The 21,180-nt window shown below is 45.6% G+C and overlaps 2 protein-coding genes across 13 annotated transcripts in view; one reads left to right on the forward strand and one right to left on the reverse strand.

Annotated features, from left to right (window-relative positions):
- Nucleotides 1-6,637, reverse strand: part of Cryzl1 (crystallin zeta like 1) — a 41,500-nt gene extending 34,863 nt beyond the window's left edge. The window contains exon 1 of one of the 3 annotated variants that reach the window (XM_052741193.1): nt 6,430-6,637. In XM_052741193.1, coding sequence (XP_052597153.1) covers nt 6,430-6,633 — 204 coding nt within the window. In that variant the 5' untranslated portion in view covers nt 6,634-6,637. The remainder of the gene's footprint in view (nt 1-6,429) is intronic. The other 2 variants (XM_052741194.1, XM_052741192.1) reach the window with 2 other exon arrangements.
- A 607-nt stretch (nt 6,638-7,244) lies between these two features.
- The window catches only part of Itsn1 (intersectin 1), a 193,227-nt gene continuing 179,291 nt past the window's right edge, over nt 7,245-21,180 (forward strand). For 5 of the 10 annotated variants that reach the window (XR_008218920.1, XR_008218921.1, XM_052741201.1 and 2 more), the window contains exon 1: nt 7,248-7,487. The gene's annotated coding sequence lies outside the window, so the exon portion shown is untranslated. Of the gene's footprint in view, nt 7,488-21,180 lie in introns of all 10 variants that reach the window. The other 5 variants (XM_052741204.1, XM_052741205.1, XM_052741198.1 and 2 more) reach the window with 3 other exon arrangements.

A 21,180-nucleotide genomic window follows, 5' to 3' on the forward strand; every position in this document is an offset into this window, starting at 1 on the left:
TCTTCTTAAGTGTGTGTGTGTATAAATATGAATTCGTTAATCTAATTAAGAACTGTCTAGGCTCAAAACCATTTTCCACATTACAAAGTAAAGAAAAAGGTGTTTTTTTGTTGTTGTTGTTTTGTTTTTTTTTTTGTGTGTGTGTATGTGTGTGCATGTGTTGTTTTTGTTTTTTGAGATAGGGTTTCTCTGTGTAGCCCTGTCTGTCCTGGAACTTGTTCTGCAGACCAAGCTAGCCTTGAAATCACAGAGATCCACCTGTCTCTGCCTCCTGAGTACTGGGATTAAAATTGTTTGTAACCACAGTCCCAGAAAAGGAAAAGATATTTTTTAAAAAATACTTAATTTTTATTTTAAATTATGTGTATGTGTGGGCTGGCAAGATGGCTTAGCAAGTCAAAGCATGCTGTCAAGCATGACAAACCCTAAGTTCAGTCCTACAGTCCCCAAGGTGGAAGGAGACAGTTCGGTCCTACAGCCCCCAAGGTGGAAGGAGAGAACTGATTCCCCCAAATTGTCCTCTGACCTGCATATGCACATGTAGCACACCTACACACAATAAGTAAGTAAATGTACGTCTGTTTGTGCATGTGCGTGAAATGCCACAGAGGACAGAAAAGGTCCTGGATTCTCTGGAGCTGGAGTCACAGGCAGTGGGAGCCACCCCGATGTGTGCTGGGAATGGAACTGGGTCCTCTGCAAGAGCAGGGTGCACTTGTCGCGGCTGAGCCATCTCTGCAGCCCTGAGAGAGGTGGCTTGTGGTTTGGTTTGGTCTTTGTCTTCCAAAGGTAGATAAATGGAAATCAAAATCAGGGAGTGTTCTTGTTTTACTATGCTACCACCTTCTCTGCCCCTCAAAAAATAAGAATTCTGAGCTTTTAGCACTAAAAATATTGTAGAATGGTGATATTCAAGGCCCACATGGCTTCTTAGGCACTGGCCCAGGTTGACAAAGGACTTGAATTCAATAATAAAATTTTTACTGAAGTTAAAGATATTTGCACATAGAAAATGTACATGTGATAAAATTAGAAGTTAAAGATGAGTGTGTACCTTGACATTTCCAAGAATGGTATAATCTGAAAATTATATGACCCGATATAAACTTTGCTAAATCAAAAAAGTGCTTCTTTCTTTCTTTCTTTCTTTCTTTCTTTCTTTCTTTCTTTCTTTCTTTCTTTCTTTCTTTCTTTCTCTGCTGTGCTGGAGACTGAACCTCATACATGTTCTCTAAGTGTGGTACCACTAAGTCACATCTCTAGCACAACAGTTAAAACTTTTTATGTGCTTTTCTTTTTGAAACAAAGTCTTCCTGTGTAGTCCAAGCTATCACTGAACTGACTATATAGCCTCAGCTGGCCTTAAACCCCTGATCTACCACATCTGCCTTATAAAGCTTTCGACGACATCAAATATGTTTAGAATGGTAGGGGCTGGAGAGACGGCTCATCAGTAAAGCTGAGGACCCAGGTTCAATTCCCAGCACCCACATTACACTTCACAATAGTCTGAAACTCCAGTCCTAGGGGATCCAGTGCTCTCCACAGACACAGACCTACATTCTGGCAGAACACCCAGACACATAAAATAATGATAATAATTTAAAAAAATTTAAAAAAAAGTAAGTAGGGAGGCTGAGATGTCCTGTGAGAAGCATACAGAGCTGACATTTTTACAATTACATTAGAATTGAAAATAAATCCATAAATGAATATTATTTTAGCAATATTTTAAATGTTTATAAAGTCACATATTAAACATGGTAAATCTTCTGAAAATTAGAAAGGATATTGACTTAAGATTCAGCTATGCAAACAGAGAGACACCTTGGTACACATTAAACACCAAACTGTAAGTACTTCAAGAAAGCACAATGGAGGGCGGGCTCTGCCAGAGGATTTCTTCAGAGCCAAGGGGAGGGGATTGCAAATGATTCTGTTTTGTAACAGCAACATGAACTACACTGGCTAGTCCCCTGCTACACTCTACTCCCCAAGGAGCTCATCCGTTAATGATTGTAAATAAACCTCTGTTTATTAGCCCTTACCTACACTTTTAGGACAAAAGGGCCCCAAGTGTCTGATCAACCTCAGTCAATAGACACGTAACTGGAAGTCCATTACAGGATGGGCAGAGGAGATGGCCTGAGTGTCTTCATCCTGGCCAAGTCACAGAAAGTCCAGCAAATAATGTGCTGTAAGAACTTAAAAAAAAAAAGTTGGTTTTTTTTGTTTGTTTACTTTTTGAGACAGAGCCTCTCTGTGTAGCTCTGGCTGTCCTGGAACTTGCCATGTAGACGAAGCTGGCTTGGAACTCACAGAGATCCACTTGCCTCTATTTCCAGAATGCTGGGATTAAAGGTGTGTGCCACCTCATTTGGCAAGATTTCCTTGTAAGCAGGAACCTATGGAGGCCAGAAGAAGGCATTGGATCACCTGAGAGCTGTGAGCTGCCATGTGGGTGCTGGGAATGGAACCTAATACTTCACAAAGAACAGTCAGTGAACTTAACCACTGAGCTCTTTCCAAGCCCCAGTAAGAATATTTCACTTGTACATTTTAGTATTAACTAGGCAGAGTCTAGCTATATAGGCCTAGATGGCCTGGAATTCTCTATGTTGACCAGGTTGGACTTGAATTTGCAAAGATCTTCTATGTGTTGGGATTACCGGCATGTGTCATCACACTTGGCTTTAATTTAAATTTAAAAAAGAAAAATGAAGTTATGTGGTCCTTATCCCTAGAAGAACTTAAATGGGCTGGATACAGTTATTGGGATTCAAGCATCAGGTGAGTGGGACAGGGAACCAGAAGGCTTTTGCAGTCTCTTCTAATTATGACAATTTCTTTTATTATTATTGTTATCGTTAATTTTTTGAGATAGGGTCTCATGTAACCCAGGCTAGTTCCAAACTTGCTACATAGCCAAGAACGACCTTGAACTCTTGAACCTTATGTCTTCATCTCCCAAGTGCTGGAATTACAGGTATGTGCAATCAACCAGGCTGACAAGCTACAGTTCTGTGAATATTATCAAGTCATACTTGACTGACTTTATACATTGTGGCATAATTCCTACATTTTATGCAACCTGAGAATTAAAGATAGATTGAGAGGCAGAAAAGTTTTAAGTTAAGCAAGCAAACAAATAGTATGTGCTTAGAGATGTCAAACTGCTGCTTCATCTATTCAACAGGGTTCAGCATGAGCCTATTGAGTAGGGAGGCACCCATCAAACCCCTGTTTGTTAAAACAGAAGAGAAAATGTTCATGCTTTCTCCCATCCTCCTCCATGAGACCTGGTCTAGTAAGCTGATTTTCACTTAAGAGTGTCGGACTTCAGGCCTGGAGAGGTAACTCGGTGGTTAAGAGCACTGGCTGCTCTTCCAGAGGACTTAGGTTCAATTCCCAGCAACCACATGGTGGCTCACAACCATTTGTAACTCTAGTTCCAGGGGATCTGATGCTCTTTTCTGGCACCTGAGGGCACTAGACACTATTAAAATACACATGGGCAAACACCCATGCCTAGGACTTCTTACATCAGATCCTTCCCTGCCAATACAGTAAGGGGCGGGGAGGGGTCGGCTGGCAAGGTGGGAAGTCATTATCTCCCAGACTGTGAGTAAGTGTACGGCCATTTGATACGGCATGCTCCAGGACAACAGAAACTTAACCTCTCATTTAGCTTTGTGATTAGTGTCCTAGCTTCTCACATGTGCTCCTGGGGTCCCAGGGAGGAAGTGTGATGGATGAAGAGATGTGAGGAGTGAGACAGACCACTGAGGATCTTCCCTAATTAGTCAACCTTTCTCCCTCTAATCCAGTAAGAAAATCTCTGCCTATTACTATTACAGCAATCTGCAAATGATGACTTAATTCATCGGTTCATGATAGGGTCCTGAGGAAACATTTAGATGTGAAATACAAATTATGATTTCAGTGTCTACTACCAATGAGAGAGGAGGTTTTTGGTGATCTTCCGTCAGAAAGCCCACCTCCCTTCTTGGGAGTGCCAGCTCTATTGCTACTCTGCATCTAACTTAGAAGACATCAATTTCCTACATCTCTCCTGGTGGCTGCCAGGATGCTCACCTAACCTATACTATGTTTTTCTCTAAAATTCTAATAAAATTGTCCTCGAGCTTTCTATCAGGGAAAAAAAAATTGAAAGAGGAAACAATCTCATGAAGTCTATCATAATATATAAAAAGGAAGAAAATTACTTTGAGAAATACTATATTTTTTCCATGTATATTTAGAGTTCTGAGCTCAGTGTCACAGTAGATCCACAAAAGATGCACAATTAGCCATCGGCCCTGGGGCGACTGAGGCCAGCCAGCCTGGACTATCTATTGAGACAGGAAGAATCCACACAAACACAACCAGGAAACACTGTGTCCATGGCCCTTATTTCTTTTTGACTGTTTTGAGACGGTCTCATTAAGTTATCTAGGCTGGCCCTGAACTGCCAATCCTCCTGCCTCAGCTGGAGGACTAAGCGGGATTCCAGGCCTGCACTAGGTGGAAAACACTATGATCCCATAGTGAACCATTTTATGAGTTCCCAAGCTTTTCCCAGCTTCCAGAGAGGCATACAATGAATCAAGACTCATTCTCTTTCTTGTCCAGAGGGTCAAGAATGTCCTTCAAGTTTTCACCTCTTCTTCAGCCCGGAGCTTCTGACTGTAATTGAGGGGTGTGGAGAACTGTGCAACCACCAGATACTTCACCACAGATGTCAGACAACTTGACTTTTGTTTGCTTGAGACAGGGTCTCTATTAAGTCCTGCTATGTAGACCAGACTGACCTTGAACTCAGAGAGCTGCCTGCCCCTGCCTCTCAAGCGTTGGGATTAAAGGCACATGCGACCATGCCCAGTCAGGCAGCTTGATCTTAATTAAAAAAAAAAAAATTATATGTATGGGTGTATGCACATCACCTGTGTGCCCTGTGTCCTTGGGGACCAGAAGAGGGCTTCAGAGCCCCTGGAACTAGAGTTATTGAGGGTTGTGAGCCACCACGTAGATGCTGGGCACTATGGTCCTCTGGGAGCATTAGCATGTGCTCTTAACCTGAGTCAGCTTTCCAACCTTGGGTAGCTTGATTTTATAAGAGGAATGCTCTTTCAAATATGAACATCTCATCCCCTCCTACAGGATGGAACAGAAGCAGGGATGAAGTGAAATTAGTCAGAAATAACTGTGCATTGTAGTACCTGATGCCTAAGATTTAGAACTAAGAGACCAGGATCGGGGTGCTGCAAGGACTGAGTATGGTATGCAAAGCACACATTACAAAAGTTGGCTTTTAAAAAACATTAATTACTTTTCCTATTATTTTTGTAAGCTCAGCATCGAATCTTAAAAGTACTTCTGAACCCATGTAACAGAGCAGCAAAGGGTTGGTCACTGGCAATCACACGATGAACACTGTTGGGTTTCGTTTCTACGATGGTCCGTTGTATCCCCTGGATTTGTACAGCAGCTAATAGCCACAGGTGGTGGGCAGTTAGGAAGAAGGCATGCTGTGAGGGTAAAATGCACAACCGATCTGTACAACTCAGCATGAAAAATACACTATCTCACTTAAATATCCGATTTTTTTAAAATGTTGAAATACTATTTGGATATACTGGCTTAAATGAAACATAAAATTAATTTCATGTTTTCGTTTCACTATCCAAATATGGCTCCCAGGAAATCTAAAAGCACCTAAACACCTAGAACACTTGTCCTGAACAGGCAATGAAAAACACAGCTACTGTGGACTAGCAGCACTTGGGAGCTTGTTAAAAATGCAGAATAAAGTCATTTTTTAAAACAAATGTGGACCATCAGGCCCGGATCCAGAACCAGTATCTGCACCTCCTCACGACCCCGGGATAATCTTGCGTATGGTTCAAGTATTCCGCTGGACAGCGCAATGAAGCAGGCAATTCCTGACCCAAGGCCACACCGCTGAGAACTCCCACCCTCGGTTTAGGAAACTGCTCACCAGAAAGGCAAAGGAAGGGTGAGAAAGGGTGACAGGGGCGTAGTAACGGAGACAGCATCAGAAGCAGTTATAGGGGAGCAGCTGGGGGGTGGGGGGCTTCAACCCAGGCGCGAAGCAATTCGAGACCTCTGCCTACAGAAACGCGGAGGGTGAAGCAAAGATCCGTCCACAGTCAAAACCTATGCAGGGTCAGGCACCGTCCCTCAACTCTAGTATTACACTACCCGCCCCCCGCGCCCCCCGCGCCCCCCGCGGCCTCGGCCGAGCTAGGCCTGAGGTGGAGCAGCTCTGAGGTCGGCTGGTGATGCGAAGCACCAACCCCCACCCCCACCCCCCCACCCCCCCAGGGCTAGACGGTTCCTTCAAGCGCTTCTCCATCTTTCGCCCGAAGTCCCATTTCCCGAGACACACAACGCTCTTTCCTAGCTCACCTGCCTCCGAGCACCCTCAACCGCCAGCGCCTTCGCCGCCGCCGCCGCCGCCACCTTCCCAGTCCTTCTGCAGAGAGCCCGCCTTCTCGGGCCCAAACAGTACTGCCATTGGCCAGAAAGCCCGTCACACCGCAGGACGACAGATCTGGGGGAGGCTGTGACGAACGCCATAGCAACCGAAACCGGAACTACAACTCCCGGCATGCTCCTCTCCTTAGAGAGGCGAGGCACCACCCTAGGGACTACCAATAAATGGGAGAAGTTGGGTGTTGCCGAGATGGGTTCCGTTTTATGCAAATTACAGTAAAAGGCCACACCCTTCCTCATTCCAACCATACCCCCTACCATCTTCCCTCAGCCTTTGTCTCGCCTCGACTTTCGTCTCCATATTCTTTCTGCAAAACCTTCAATTTAGTTGAATGTATCCTAGCTACTGTCGCGCATAGAAAAGAGCAAAGCACCACACCGTGAAACAAAATCTCCACACGCACAGACCAGAAACCTCTAGTTACGCCTTCTTGGGAAGAGACAAGGGAGGGGAGAAAAAAAAAAAAAAAGCTCTCTGAACCACTTGATTGGTTTATCTGGCTGCCACTCTGTACACCTCCTTTTTCCTTGGCTCTTCCCATTTTTTGCCCACCCAATAGGCGTGGTCATGTGTAGGGGGAGGAGAGGAGGCGTGGCCTCCGACGTCCGATTGGCAGGCGGTTATCCCCGCCCATCTGTGGGCGGAGCGGAGGGCTGCCTGTGGGCGGGGACGGGGTGGAGGGGGAAGGCGGCGGAGGGAGATGAGGAGATAGGCGGGAGCGAGGGAGCAAAGGAGCGAAGGAGGGCGAGAAGACTGGAGCGGCGCGGGGAGGGCGCGCAGCTTGGTTGCTCCGTAGTACGGCGGCTCGCAAGGGAGCATCCCGAGCGGGCTCCGGGACGGCCGGGAGCAGGCGGGCGAGCGGGCGGGCGGGGATGGTGTGCGCGGCTGCGGACCCTGCGTTCCTGCTCGCGGCGTGCGGGCTGCACTGATTTGTGCGAGGGGCGGCCGCGCGCACCCGCCCGGAGATGAGGTGAGGAGCTGACGCGGGCGGCCTGGCGCGCGGGCGGGGGTCGGCGATGGCCGCCCGGGGTCGGGTCCTGCGGCCGGGCGCGCGGCCCCGCGGCCGCCGTCGCCGCCGCTCTGCCTCGTCGTTCTCATCCTCCCGGGGGCCGCGGGGCGGGCGGGCGGGCGGGCCGCGGCGCTGGCGGCCGCGGGACGGGCTCGGGCTGAATGGGCGTCCGCAGCCGCGGCCGGTGCTCCCGAGGGGGGCATCGCGGCGGGCGGTCCTTCCACCGCTGACCCCTCTGCCCTCGGCCGCCGGAGGGTGGCGGGCCGGCCCGGCCTCCCGGGGATCCCGAGCTCGGGGGAGCGGCATCGCGCAGCCCGCCGGTCCCCCCCGCCCCGGCCTCGAGTCCCCGGCTCATCCTTTTTTTCCTCTGGCTCCTGGTTGGAATACCCTGTCAGTGAAGGGCGGTCAATGCCGTTCGGCCCGAAGTGATGCGGCCGGGGCTGCCTCTGATGGTATTTAAACAGAAAGCGGCTCTCCTTGCAGCGAGAGCGCATCCCCGGGGTCGGCCGCTTCGCCCTGCCTTGCGCACGCACCGACTCGGGTTCCTGCTGTGGACCCAGGGCACAATTGCGGTCCCTTCTTGTGGGGGACCAGGAAATGCAATCTGGATTCCCAGAAGGAGAAAAGCAAGGAGGAGCTGGCTGGACCTCCCTGCACTTCGGTTGCCTTTGCTTTGGAAGACAACTTCGCTGATCCGCTTGCCCATGAGCAGTCAGTCTATTGTTGTGATTCAGACTCCAGGCTTGGCTTTTGAAGGAATAGATGAGCGGCTTCTTGCTGCAGCTGGAGGCTGTAGAGATGTTTGGTAGCGTCTTGAATGTTAAAGTTTCCAACTTTGTCCTCATCACTGAAATTCAGAAAACAGCCTGGAAATGTAAATGCATGCAGATTCTGGCCAGATGCGGTTCTTTTGTGCTTTATCTGTTGGTATCTTTCTGTTGGTACTTAGGTGGTCAACAAGACAGAATAAAAAAAAGAGTCTGATTAGTAAATAGCGTAGATAATGAAAGCATAGGAACAAATGCCTCTGGAAAATATCAATTCTATTTTCGGGGAGGCCCTTTTACTAATCCTGCTGAACTGATGAAGAGAAAGGCCAACTCATGGATTATGTAGTGGACAGGATGTGAGGGCAGGAGCTAGGGCCAGGAGCCAGCAGGCCAGCTGCTTTTGCAGGGCACTTCTCTAACGCTTCTAACAGGAGGAGTGTATTTGTTGGGATACTTTTATTTTTAGATGACGTTAACGTGAAGCGTGCGGATGTTTCAACAACCATTGTTATCATTTCTGTTACATTTTTTTTACTAGTTTGCTTGAAGCGTTTGTGTGTGTTTGTGTGTGTGTGTGTGTGTGTGTGTGTGTGTGTGTGTGTGTGAGTTTGCTTATAACTTAACTTTTTAAAAAGGAAAATCTTTTGTAGGAGATATGTAAAGAACTCAGGAAATTGGGAAGGGTTTAAATTAAGAAGTGAGGGACACTGATTTGGTGACAGGGCTAAAAGCATCCATGCACCTTTAAGCCACAGTAAGCCCTTCTGAGAGTACATGTCAAAAAATGATATTTCCTAAAAAAGTTAGGAAATTGCTGTTGAAATTGCTGAGGAGCGTGGTACCGCCACAAAACTATTATTATTCTGCCTGAGTAAGGGAGGAAATGAAGACATTTTTAATGTACTTTGGAACCCTGTAGCTTGCCCAGATGCCGAGCATTGTGAAATAGGGCAGAAAATGAGTGGTGGCAAGTTAGTTCCCTGAAATGTTTGTCTCTCAGCATTTTTCTGTTGCTGTTTCTTTTGCTAGCCATTTCCTTTTCCTCTGGGCATTCTTTATCTTTCCCACCAAATACCTAGATTGAGACACACCCTTAAAACACTTAGAAGAGATTAAAAGAGAGGCCCTAGTAAATTCCTCTGCTCATGCTGGTTCTCTTTTGGTGATTGAACCAGGGGTTGGAGCATGTCAAGCATGTGCCCTATCACCTAGCTACACCCCCTCCCTCACATTCATCTTTGTGTGTGGCGCTGACGTTTGAACCTTGGGCCTTGTGATGCTGGGCAAGTGCTGTATGGCTGAGCTACGTCTGGAGTCTCTCATCTATTTTTTTTAGTTTGCTAAGTTTGTGACTTACAGAAAATTAATTACGTGAAAGTTGAGTTTGTGTCAGAGTTCTCTTTTTAGTGATGCCTTCCCGAATGGCTCTACTTACTGACTGCATTTCGGAGTCTGGACCTCAGATACCTTTACATCCACGTCACAAGCTCTGTCCGTCCACCTGAGTCAGACAATGGGAAGTAGTCAGTATTCTCAATGTTTTCTAGGAATTTCTCCAGGGCAGGGAAATTTGGAGAACCTTGGTAGCATGCTTCTTTCTTATGGAGTGTCCCCTGACATGGATAGCAAGCTTTCCAAGTGGCAGAAGTTTTAAAAAATGTTAGTTAGGCTGCTAGTAAACTACCGGCCATGATCTTCAGGAGTAATTGTGCTATGATAAATGTTTCAGAAGGGTAGAGCTTGCGTTACTGTGATCTCTGTAGGAACTAAAATAGTGCCCAGAGGAACTCTCTTCCATCGTTGCTGAGTGAGTGTGTGAACCACATTGCAGTGAGCCTGGGCAGTAGTCTTCACCTGCCCAGGTAGCTGCATTACAAGGTAGTCACAAGCACTGGGTCCTAGTCCTTTCTATAAGCTTGACTAATACTGAATGTAGAATCTTTCTGGGTAATATGCTGGAAAGAAGTCTAGCAAAATGTTGACCTAAGCACTCATTGAAGTTGCAGTGTAGTGGCTAATCATTTCACATACAATTTTTTTAAATGATGATAATCCTAATATTGTAAGAATCAATGCCAGGAAATCTAGACAAGTGGTATGCTTTCTAATTTTACTTTCATGATTGTGACCTTCCCTCTTCTTTACAAAGTCTGCCACAGGGCTTATAAATTACAGGTTTTATGTGGGCGAGGGCTAGATAGTTACAATGCTAAAACTGGAGAATATGGAGTTTTATCACATTGTCAGTGACTTAGATGTAGCACCAAACCTCTCAGTGCCTCAGTTTTCTTTGCTGAAAATGGGAAGAGTGGTAGCAGAGTTTACATACCTCTAAGTATGTAGCCCGGGCTTGCCTCCAATTGCTGAGATTTCAAGCATATGCCCTCATGTCCTACACTTAAACATAGCCAGTGATTAAGTAGTAGTTCACACTGATGATAAAGAGTTGGAGTGTATAATATATAAAACTCAAAAACTAGCACTCATGTGGTTTCTGTACTGCTTTACTTTGTGGTCACAAGTAGAAACTCACTGTTTGCAGAGGAAGGCTCTTGATAATTTCTTGGTGCTAAATATGTATACTTAATAAACTATCAAGGATTATATACATGTAATAAAATAAAGATTCATGATCACTTTCATCTTAATTGTATTACTTTAAATCTTAATCAGTTTAGAGTGAATAGCCTTTGTGTTAAAAAAAATCACATTTAGAGAAATTAAAAAATAAAAGCAAACACAAGGAAACTATGAAATACCCATAAACCCATGACCCGAGTTATACATACCTGATCATTTTTGTGTGTGCATTTGACTATTCATATACAGCTTTTGGTACAAAACTGGGATCTGGCTATGCATGTCTGTTTCTGTCTTCTTCTTCCTTCTTCAAGATTCTATCTAGCCTAGGCTGGCTCCTAACTTGCAATGATTCTTTCCTACACTCTGACTAAAAGAAGCGGCGGTGGTGGCGCGCGCCTTTAATCCCAGCACTCGGGAGGCAGAGGCAGGCGGATCTCTGTGAGTTCGAGGCCAGCCTGGGCTACCAAGTGAGTTCCAGGAAAGGCGCAAAGCTACACAGAGAAACCCTGTCTCGAAAAACCAAAAAAAAAAAAAAAAAAAAAAAGATATCATCCCCCCCACCGCCTCCCCCCACTCTAGGACTTGAACCCAGGACCTCTACCACTGAGCCATTTCCCCAGCTATTTTCCTTTTCTTTTCATTCTTTTCCTCTCTGTCTCAGGGAAGGTGAGAAAGAGAATGTGTCTTGCTGTGTAGACCAGGCTAGCCTCAGTCTAGATCCTCTTACCTGTGCTACCCGGCTATTGGAGTTCAAGCACACACCAACCGCCTCATAAATTTATTTTTTAACTTATTTTCTCAACATCTAAAAAAGAGTCTTTCTATGTCTATATTTGTCAATTTAATAGCTGGACCGTACATCACTCTCTGGATCTATGAGAACTTGGTCATTATTAGACATTAGCGTATCATTTTCCACCATTGTGGTAATAGCATCTGCAATGACTGGCTCTCCTCGAGTGTCTTTTTTTAAATTTTTTTGAAATTTTATTAACTTTTAAAAAATTTTATGTATATGAGTGTTTTTCCTGCATGTAGTTTTCTGAACCATGTGCATGATAGGTGCCCGAGGAGGCCAGAAGAAGGTGTCGGATCCCCTGGTTCCAGAGTTACAGATGGTTATGAGTCACCATGTGGGTGCTGGGATTGAACCTGTATCCCCTGGGAGAGTAGTCTGCCTCTCCAGTCCCTATGTGCATGTCTAGGGGCTGGGGAGATAGCTCAGTGGATAAGGTGCTTTCTGTCCAGGCCTGAGGAACTGAGTTCAGATCCCCAGGGCCTACAGAAAAGCTGGGTCTGATGATGTGTGGAAGAATCACTGCAAGTTAGAGGCTAACCCCAGGAGCAGGAGGATAGAGTAGCCAAATGACAAACTCTAGTTTCAGCAACAGACTGTCCCCAAAAATTAAGGCAGAAGAGCCATTGAGGAAAAAAACGTCAGCTACATGTTGTGTCAACTACATGTACCTACGTGGGTAAATGTATCTTTACACACAAGTGCATACACATACATACAACCAAGTTTTTACAGAGCCTAGGTTCTATAAGTGGAATTGGAGAATCAAAGGCATTTTTGGTTTTTTCAAGATAGAGTTTCTCTGTGTTGCCCCGGCTGTCCTGGAACTCTGTAGACCAGGCTGGCCTGGAACTCACAGAGATTCACCTGCCTCTGCCTCCTGAGTGCAGGTTTCTAAAGGTGTGTGCCACCACCGCCTGGCTTAAAATTGTTTTTTTTTTTTTTTAACTCATTTTATTCTTTAACCATTTCAGACACATAACGTAATATGTCTGATCGTATCCCCCATTGCCCCTCTCTCATCCCCCTGCCCCTCATCCTCTTATTCCCAACAAGTCTCCCTCCAGCTTTTATGTATGGAGGTTTTTTTTGGGGGGGCGGGGGGTGAGAGGAACACAGGTCCACTATATTCAATTAGGCTTGTTTGGATGATCGTGGATGGGAGGTTATTTACTTGAGCAAGGGCAACTTATCAGTGGCTACACCACTGAGAAATGAGTTCCTTTCCCACAGCAACTGTTAACTTGTCAGTAGCTCCTCAGGGAGAAGTGGGGCTTCTGAGCCCCTCGCCTCTCCGTGATGAAAGGTTGATGGCTCCAGTCTTGTGCGAGTAACTCCTTGTTGTGAGTTCATGGGGGCAACAAACATGTCATGTCCACAGGAAGCCTTTTGTAGTGCTCCTTCCCATCCTCCGGCTCTAACGTTCTGTCTGCCTTGCAGCGTTTGCTGAGCCCTGAGGGGGTGACAGATGTCTCATTAAGGGCCGAGCACTCAACACTTATTCTCAGCCCCTTGATCAGTTTTGAGTCTGCATTACTGTGACTGACTCACTGCAAAAAGAAGCTTCTCTGCCCAATACTGAGGCAGCACTGTGTATGGCATGCAGTTTAAAGGTCTGCAATGTACATTTCCAGCTGGCCATCGAGGAAGGTTATAGCACTTTACAGCCCATGCTCCACTTTTTGGAACGACTTAGCCAGTACAAAACAGTTTTTCTTGTGGCAAGAAGAGTGGCTTGCTAGCATAAGCTTGCTTTGCAGTGGGGTATGAAGTCAGAACATTCATGTACCTGTAATGGTAGCAGCTGACATTGTCTGTTTGTGCAGCATTTGAATGCATTAACTCACTTAACCTTCCTAAACTCTCTGAATATGCTTTGGAAACTGAAGTTAAGTAGCTTAGCCACCAAGTAGCTGGAGAAACTTTTAACCAGAGTCCAAAACTCTTGGCCTGTTTGGGGGACACGTTTTATAGGCATATGAATATTTTCTGCATCCGTGATTTCTGTTGTTTAGGTACTTAGAGATTTCTTGACAAGCAGTAATGTGTGTGGTGATTAGGTGGGTGGCTGGAGGGGTGGGGTTGGGGGGAGCCTATTTAAACTCTCCCTTGAAGAGTTGTTCATTTAAACTGGCTCCAGGTAAGCCTCAGCAACTGCCTGGCAGTCATCCCTCATCTTTTAGCTTGCAGAGAGTTTCCTAAAGTGCTTTGCATGAAAACAGGATTAGAGCAATAGCGGACTGTCAAACTTGAAAACACAGTTTTACTTGTGTGGACTTGCTGTGGGAACCCAAGACTATAGAAGTGTGACAGGAGACAACTGGGAGCCTATCCAGGCATTTCCATGCTGGCCAGTTCACTTCAGCACTGCCAAGGCCTGAGTGAAAGATGTTACTGGTCCACTTGGAGAGCCATAAAAAAAAAAAATGAACCGTAAATCTTAGATTACTAAATGTGACAAAGTTTGTAGCCACCTAATAAGGTGAATGGGAAACACATTAACCCGTGTGAATTCATCCTCTTTCAACCCTTTCTTGGTAGAATTAGTGATAGGTAACTTGTCTTTCTAGCCAATTGCCCAGACACTGTGCTGGTGCAACCATCCTGGCCTTTGTTCCCTGGCCTGAGTTTATCTATGCTTCCTAGTGAGGGAGGAGAGCCAGGTTTGGTTTCCAGCTGCCCACCAAACCCCATCTCATAGTTGTGCAGCATTGTGCTTCCTAGAGGCTGTGTGGAAGTGGTACCAAGTACATTTCACCCTTGACTGAGTGGTGGAACTGAGATTTGAACTCAGAGGGATGTGGCAGGATTTGGATTCAACTGAATTAGAATGTGCAAGTAACAAGGTCATAGCAAGTGGCCAGTCTTATTCTTGATGACTAGAATTAAATGCCCTCTTCAAACAGTGGGACAGTACTTTTCATCCTCTTTTGCTAAACTTTTGGCTTGCACTTTCTTCTTGTTGTTGTTGTTTTTTTTATAATAAATCTTGATTTATGATTGCATCTATGTAAGACATAGATGTTATACATGGAGTCACTGGCTTTTAATGCCATGCATTAAGGAAGACACCGACTGAGAATAAAGCCACTTAAACAAAATGCACTGGAGCCCCCTCTCTACATGTGTCTATTCTGTGTGTCTGTGTGTTCAGGGCTAATGATTTCCAGTAAAAATGTCTTTTCTTTTCCTTCTTTCTTCCCTTTTTTGTTTGTTTTGAAAAAGGGCCTCACTGTAGCACAGGCTAGCCCAGCCTGGCTTTGAGCTTGTGGTTGTCCTCCTCTCTGACTTCTCAAGGGCTGGGGCTCCATGCCTGGCCCCAGCCCAGGTTTCCTGCGCGGCTTGGTGGTTATGAGGGCCTTGTGTTGTGTGTAGGTGGCGTTTGATAAACGGGGTCATTGAGTGCATTTGCACGCCATTCTTGTAAATCGTATATCATAGGGGTTTATGCACTGTGCATCTAATATTCTATACAAATCCACTTACTTCCACTTTAAACTCAAGATAGCAGTTGCAAATAGCAATGGCCAATGGGAAGTAGTACTTACTTTTGGGTCTGTTTATTGTTCTTTTAATGATTAGAGAAATTGGGGAAGAAGAGGCTTCCAGTGGGTTATTAGGATGTCAGCTGCTCAAGAGCAAAGAGCATCATCGGTGTTGTCCTTAGCCCTATCTCCATGCCCTAGACCAGTGCTCACCACATGGAGGCCCCTCAGCAGCCATTTGTTGATGCATGGCGTAGAATGGCTGGAGAAGGGAGGGCTGGCATGGTTTGGACTCCCCATGAGGTAGGAAGCTAATTGACAGTTCCTGTGGTTTGCTTCTGTGTAAAGGCTCCTTGGAGTTCCTCCTCCAGGGTGAGCGGTTTGGAGGAGAACAAGAGAAATACCAAGTCAGCTCCACGTTAGTTACTTTAGGCCTTGTACTTTGTCTTTTTGGTGTGGATAATGTGATTTACTCTTTGGGTCTCAGACTGTGAGATAACGAGTTGTGTAAGCTATTTGAAGTTCTGTGAGGAACAGAATCCCGTAAGATCCTGGCTTAGCGTGAGTCCAGTTAGATGTCTTGACGGTGGTGGTGCAAGAGCAACTGGAGTTCAGTAGGTACTGCGCTAGGAATTGTGCGCTGCATTTTTCCTGGGCTGATGATAGGCAGTCTGGTGTAAGATGCTCCTAGTGAGCCCCTGGATCCCAGGCAGGGCATCTGATAACTCTCCAGTGTGCTTTGTTGCTAAGCAGTGACATTTGATAAATTAGAAGCTTTGGATGCATTTGCCACTTTGGATATTTTCAGTTTATGATGGATCTATTAGGAGATAACCCCATTTTCTCTTCAGGAACATCTGTACCATTGGTCAAATAAAACAGCAGTCTAAGATGACGGGTAAGGTGGTTATAACTATAATCCTAGCATTCTTGAGGTTAAGGCAGGAGGGTTGAGGCTAGCCTAGGTTACATAGTGAGTTTCAGGCTAGCAGGGGCCATATAGTGAAACCCAGTTTGCCTGGCTGGGCGGTGGTGGTGCACGCCTTTAATCCCAGCACTCGGGAGGCAGAGCCAGGTGGATCTCTGTGAGTTCGAGGCCAGCCTGGTTTCCAAAGCGAGTTCCAGGAAAGGCGCAAAGCTACACAGAGAAACCCTGTCTCGAAAAACAAACAAACAAACAAAAAACCAAAAGCCAAAATGAGCAAATAATTACCCCAAAAGCCAAACCCAAGCAAAAATGCAGTGTAAGATGAAGATCAATAATTATTTTATACCATAAATGTTACATTAATTGAGGTTATGAATATGGTTTCTGAGAGGAAAGATTTTATTTGCTTTTCTTTGTGAAAGAAACTTTAGAGTCACAGAAATGGACCCTGAAAAGTTGCTGTAGTGTGAGTTGAGGGTCGTGGAAGCTGTTCTCTCCCATCTGTTTTACACACTGCTGTAGCTGTCTGTCCAATCTGTAGAGTTAGTTACTGTCAGAGGAAGGATAATCCTGCAAGAATTGTAACCTTGCATTTCCTTTTGGTTCAGTTAATTTTAAAGCACAGTCATTATGTGTTATCTGTAGTTGTTTTGATCGCATCAGTTGAAATGATATTATAGTTATGATTTGGCAATTTAAAAGAATAACATGGTTTTCTTACTGTAAAAGCGGTACAAGCTTATTGAAGAAATATTTTGAAAATATAAATAAGGCAAAAAGACAAATCCTATAGAGTCTCACCTTGCAGTGCTGTTGGTAGACACCCAGTGACGGTTCCCCAGGCGTCCAGTGTGCTGTGCCCAGCGTGGGAGACTGAAGACCTGGTCCCTGTGGGCACCAAAGGCGGGGCAGCCTCGGGCCTCTCAATTAGTAAGCTAACTCTAAATGAACTCTCCTGATTTGTGGTAACACACTGGCAGTCAAAATTTATATGAGAGCTGAAGTCTATGTGTGGTGCCTTGCCTGTTTGTGATCTCAAGTACATAAAGGTTTACCAGTTTTCTGTTAATACGTGGCGAAAATATTGTCAGCTTTTGTGATGCATGCTTTCAATCCACTCACTTATTGCAGGTAATCATTTTGCTTTTAATAAAGACCATGAAAATTCTTGGACAGAAAGATTTAGAACCATAGCCCACCAGTTTTAACTACTTTTTTCTTGATTCTTTTTTTTTTCTAAAAATTTTTGAAAGTGAGTGAGTGAGTGAGTGTGTGTGTGTGTGTGTGTGCGCGCGCGCGCACAGACCAAACGAGGATGTGACCTATCTATCACTTTTCCACATTATTCTCTTTAGTCAGGGGCTGACCTTCAAGCCTGTGTAGAATGATCTCTCCCTTATGGGCTGTCAGCTTCTTCCTATAGTTTCTTTTCCTTCTTCGAACAGCTGGGACCTCAAAGCTGGTTGTTTCATTTCAACTCTGAATTTTCACCCCCTAGATCCGTCGTACTGTCTGGGTTCTGTTTTCTCTATTTGTGCTGCTAAAAGTCTGCTGTCGAAAGCCATACAACCTAAGACGGCTGCCCTTCAGTGTAAGCCTTCTGAAGCCCTTCATACGAAGTTTGGCGCCTTTCCTCAAGTCCCAAGGACCTTCGCCGTCAGGGTGTGATGCCGCCTGCTGGCTGGGCTGCCCTCTCCTCCAGTAGCTCTTGTGAGTGCGTCTTTCTCACACACAGTTTTGTGCCAGAGATGGGAAGAGGAGGTAGGTAACTGAGCGTTCCCTTCCCCGTGTGCTGGACACTTGGCTCGTTTCCTCTGGAAGCTTTGTTCCATTCCTTCATGCCCGTTCCCTCTGCAGAGCCAGAAGCAGGCCTGCTTGAGTGCTGTGTGCCAGGTGGTGTGGCAGAAGAAGGACAGTAGTGGCAGGGTCCCTGTCCTGACTCTATTTATACTCCAGTGGGGCAGTAAACAGCAAACATATAAATAAATGGTTCCCAGCTGCTACAAGACTGAAAACAGTGCTCAAGAGGTCCCGACGGGGAGAGTCTGGGAAGGGCAGCCCTTGCTCGTCAGCGAGACGCATGTAGGAGTTAATCAGGGAAGGGGAAGTTGTTTTCTCAGCTCAGGGGTCAGCATTCGAGCAGCTTCTGTGGCTTTGATGAGGAGGCCACCATCACCAGAAGGGGAGGTGTAGGAGCTGACTGTGCTGGATGGAGCCCCACTGTGGTTGTGTGAGCTGAAGTCCGATGCTCACTTTGTTTCCTTTCTCTTGTCTTCCTGTCTTGTGTGCCTTCCTTGTCCCTGGCTTAGCTGGGCCTTCCTGATACTCTGTTGCCTGTGATTCTTATCTCTGGTCTTCCTTTAGTGTGTGTGTTTCTTGGAAGAGTAGTTGATGCCAAGTGCCTCAGGCCCAGGGCTATCCACACAGCCACTGGCTGAAGGGCTTGAAGTTGTCACCCCCCACCATCTCGGAGGAGAGGCCGTGGAAGCTGAGTTCAGCCCCATAGTGATTTGATCAGTCATACCTACATTGTATGGTAGGTAAGGTTCCAGATGGAGACTCTGGACTATGGATTGCTGATGTGTGGAAAGGTGGGCCTGCAGTCCCAGAGGAGGGAGCAGTGAAGCTCTTCCCTACCCATGCCTTGCCTGTCCCAGTGGGATGCTCTTGCAGACATAGCGATTTTCTGAATTCTGTGACTCTTCCTAGTGAGTTCCTGAGCTTGAAGGGGCAGGTGGGAACCTCTTCTGTCTAGCAGAAGTGATGGGAAGCCGGGAGTGCATCTGACTGGAGGCTGGTGTGTGCAGTGGAAGCGGTCTCCTGGGTCTGAGCCCTGAACTTGTAGGCCACACTAGCTCCAGCTGTGGCTCACAGCCAGCTGTAACTCCAGTTCAAGGTGATCCAATGACTTTAGAGGTTTAAGGACACTGGCACATATGTACACACGTGTGTGAGCAAAACACGCATACACATGTAAATTCTTGGAGCATCAGGCCTGCCCCGTTCTTTAGAAACCGTTAGTCAAATAATTCAGTCAGAATAACTGGTCTTTCTACTGTCATCAGAACTAACAAATAATTCAGTCAGAATAACTGGTCTTTCTACTGTCATCAGAACTAACAAATAAAAGTCATATTCTATGAAAAAGGCTAGCCAGGCAGGTAATTCAGTTGGTAACTCAAAATGACTACCATATGCTTTTGCTCACGGCATCATAGTTGAGTTAGTCACATATGTAAGTGCTTTTTGAATACTTAGCCATGAGAATATTAAATATATATGTAAGGCTAAGGTTTAACAAATGAAGTATTTCACAGTTCATTAAGAATATTCTCATGCAAGCATGGCTTTAAAAAAGTTAAAGTGTGATAGAGTGAAAAGACCGTGGCCACGCAGAGTTTGGTCTGCTGCACTGTAAAGACCGCAGTAGTTATAATCAGCATTATTTTTTCTTGTGAAAATGTAAACACAGAGAAATAGCAAATAATGTTTGAGTAGTGTTGTCACAATAACTTTGGTCTCCACTCCTTGGAAGGGTTTTGGGAAGCCCTGGAATCCACATGCTACTATGAGAAGTCTTGCCTTTAGCATAAAATCTATACCGTTATATAGATGGCTCTGTGCTGTTTGTCTCCAGTTTTCTGCTCTACCATCTGTTTAGAATTCCACTCTCCTAATACCCGCACTTTAAAATGCCCTTTTGCCTCTTTGCCCCTCCTCCCCTCCTCCCTCCTCCCTTCCTCCCCTCCTCCCTTCCTCCCCTCCTCCCTTCCTCCCCTCCTTTCCTTATGTCATTTCTCTATTCCCTGTTATTATTGGCAGCATAGGGGATTGAATGCAGGATTCGCTCATGCTAGGCAAGTACTCTTGTGAGCTGTATCCTTGGGCTTCTCATCCCAGCAAGTTCCTTGTACGCATCCTTGGGCTCTTCCTACTCTGTGCCTGACACACAAACTGGGCTGAACTGAGCACTGTGGAAGAGAAAGCCCTTGGAGCCTCAGCTACAAACCCCTTTCCCTGTGACTCCCAGTGTTGAACATTTGGTGACGCTCTTGCTGAGGGGTTCTTGGGAGTCTCTGTACAGTCCTGTAATTCCATCACAACAGGAAAGCCTTTTATATCCCTCTTGGATTGACATTCTATATGTATATGTCGAAATGGGGTTATCCCAGGATGTAAGACTGGTTCAGTGTTTGAAAAACTGATGGTGCAATGTACCACACTCACTTGCTAATGTAAAAAAACAACACGATTATGTCAGTTCTCTGAAAAAAAAATTATTCTGAGAATAATCCAGCATCCATTTATGATAAAACTTTGTCAAACTTGGTAGAACTTCTTCAGTCTGATAAAGGACATCTACAAGAGCCTATGCCATTAAAAAAAACTTTTAAAAACACCTCATTTATTCTTGGACAATTTCCTATGTCAACAATGCATCTTGATCATAAGTACCCCCAGCTCTTCCTTCCCACTTCCCCTAAGCATCCCTAACACATTCTCCTCCCTCTTCACATCCTCATTTTTTTGTTAATAAACCACTGAGTTCTGTTAGTGCTGCTTGTTGGAATGTTGACCACCGATCTTGTTGACTTGTTCTTGTACAGGTAATAGCTGCAGAGACTTCAGAGTTCAGTGGTCCTATCATGCCCTGAAGACAGCATTTTCCGGCATTTCCCTCTCCTATGGCTCTTACATGCTTTCTGTCCCTTTTCTGTGATGTTCTCCGAGCCTTAGGGCTGGGGCTCATACAGATGCCCCATTTAGGGCTCAGCTCTCAGGTTCAGCACTTTGACCAGTTGTGAGTCAGTGCAGAGAGATGCTTCTGTGGCCAAGGTTGAAGTTATCACTAACCTATGGGTATAAGCATAAACATGTATTTTATTTTTAAATTAGCTTACTTTAGATGTATGGGTGATTTGCTTGCAGGAATGTCTGTGCATTGTGTGTGTGCCTGGTGCCTTTGGAGGCCAGAAGAGTGATGGGTGATGTCGTTCTGTACGGTGTGAATATGTGTTGCTCTGATTGGTAGATAAATAAAGCTGTTTGGCCAATGGTGAGGCAGAATAAGGTTAGGCGGGACATTCCAACT

This window comes from Peromyscus californicus, unplaced genomic scaffold, assembly GCF_007827085.1.
Source record: "Peromyscus californicus insignis strain IS unplaced genomic scaffold, ASM782708v3 Scaffold_16__1_contigs__length_79575227, whole genome shotgun sequence".
In the NCBI taxonomy this organism is placed as follows: Eukaryota; Metazoa; Chordata; class Mammalia; order Rodentia; family Cricetidae; genus Peromyscus; species Peromyscus californicus.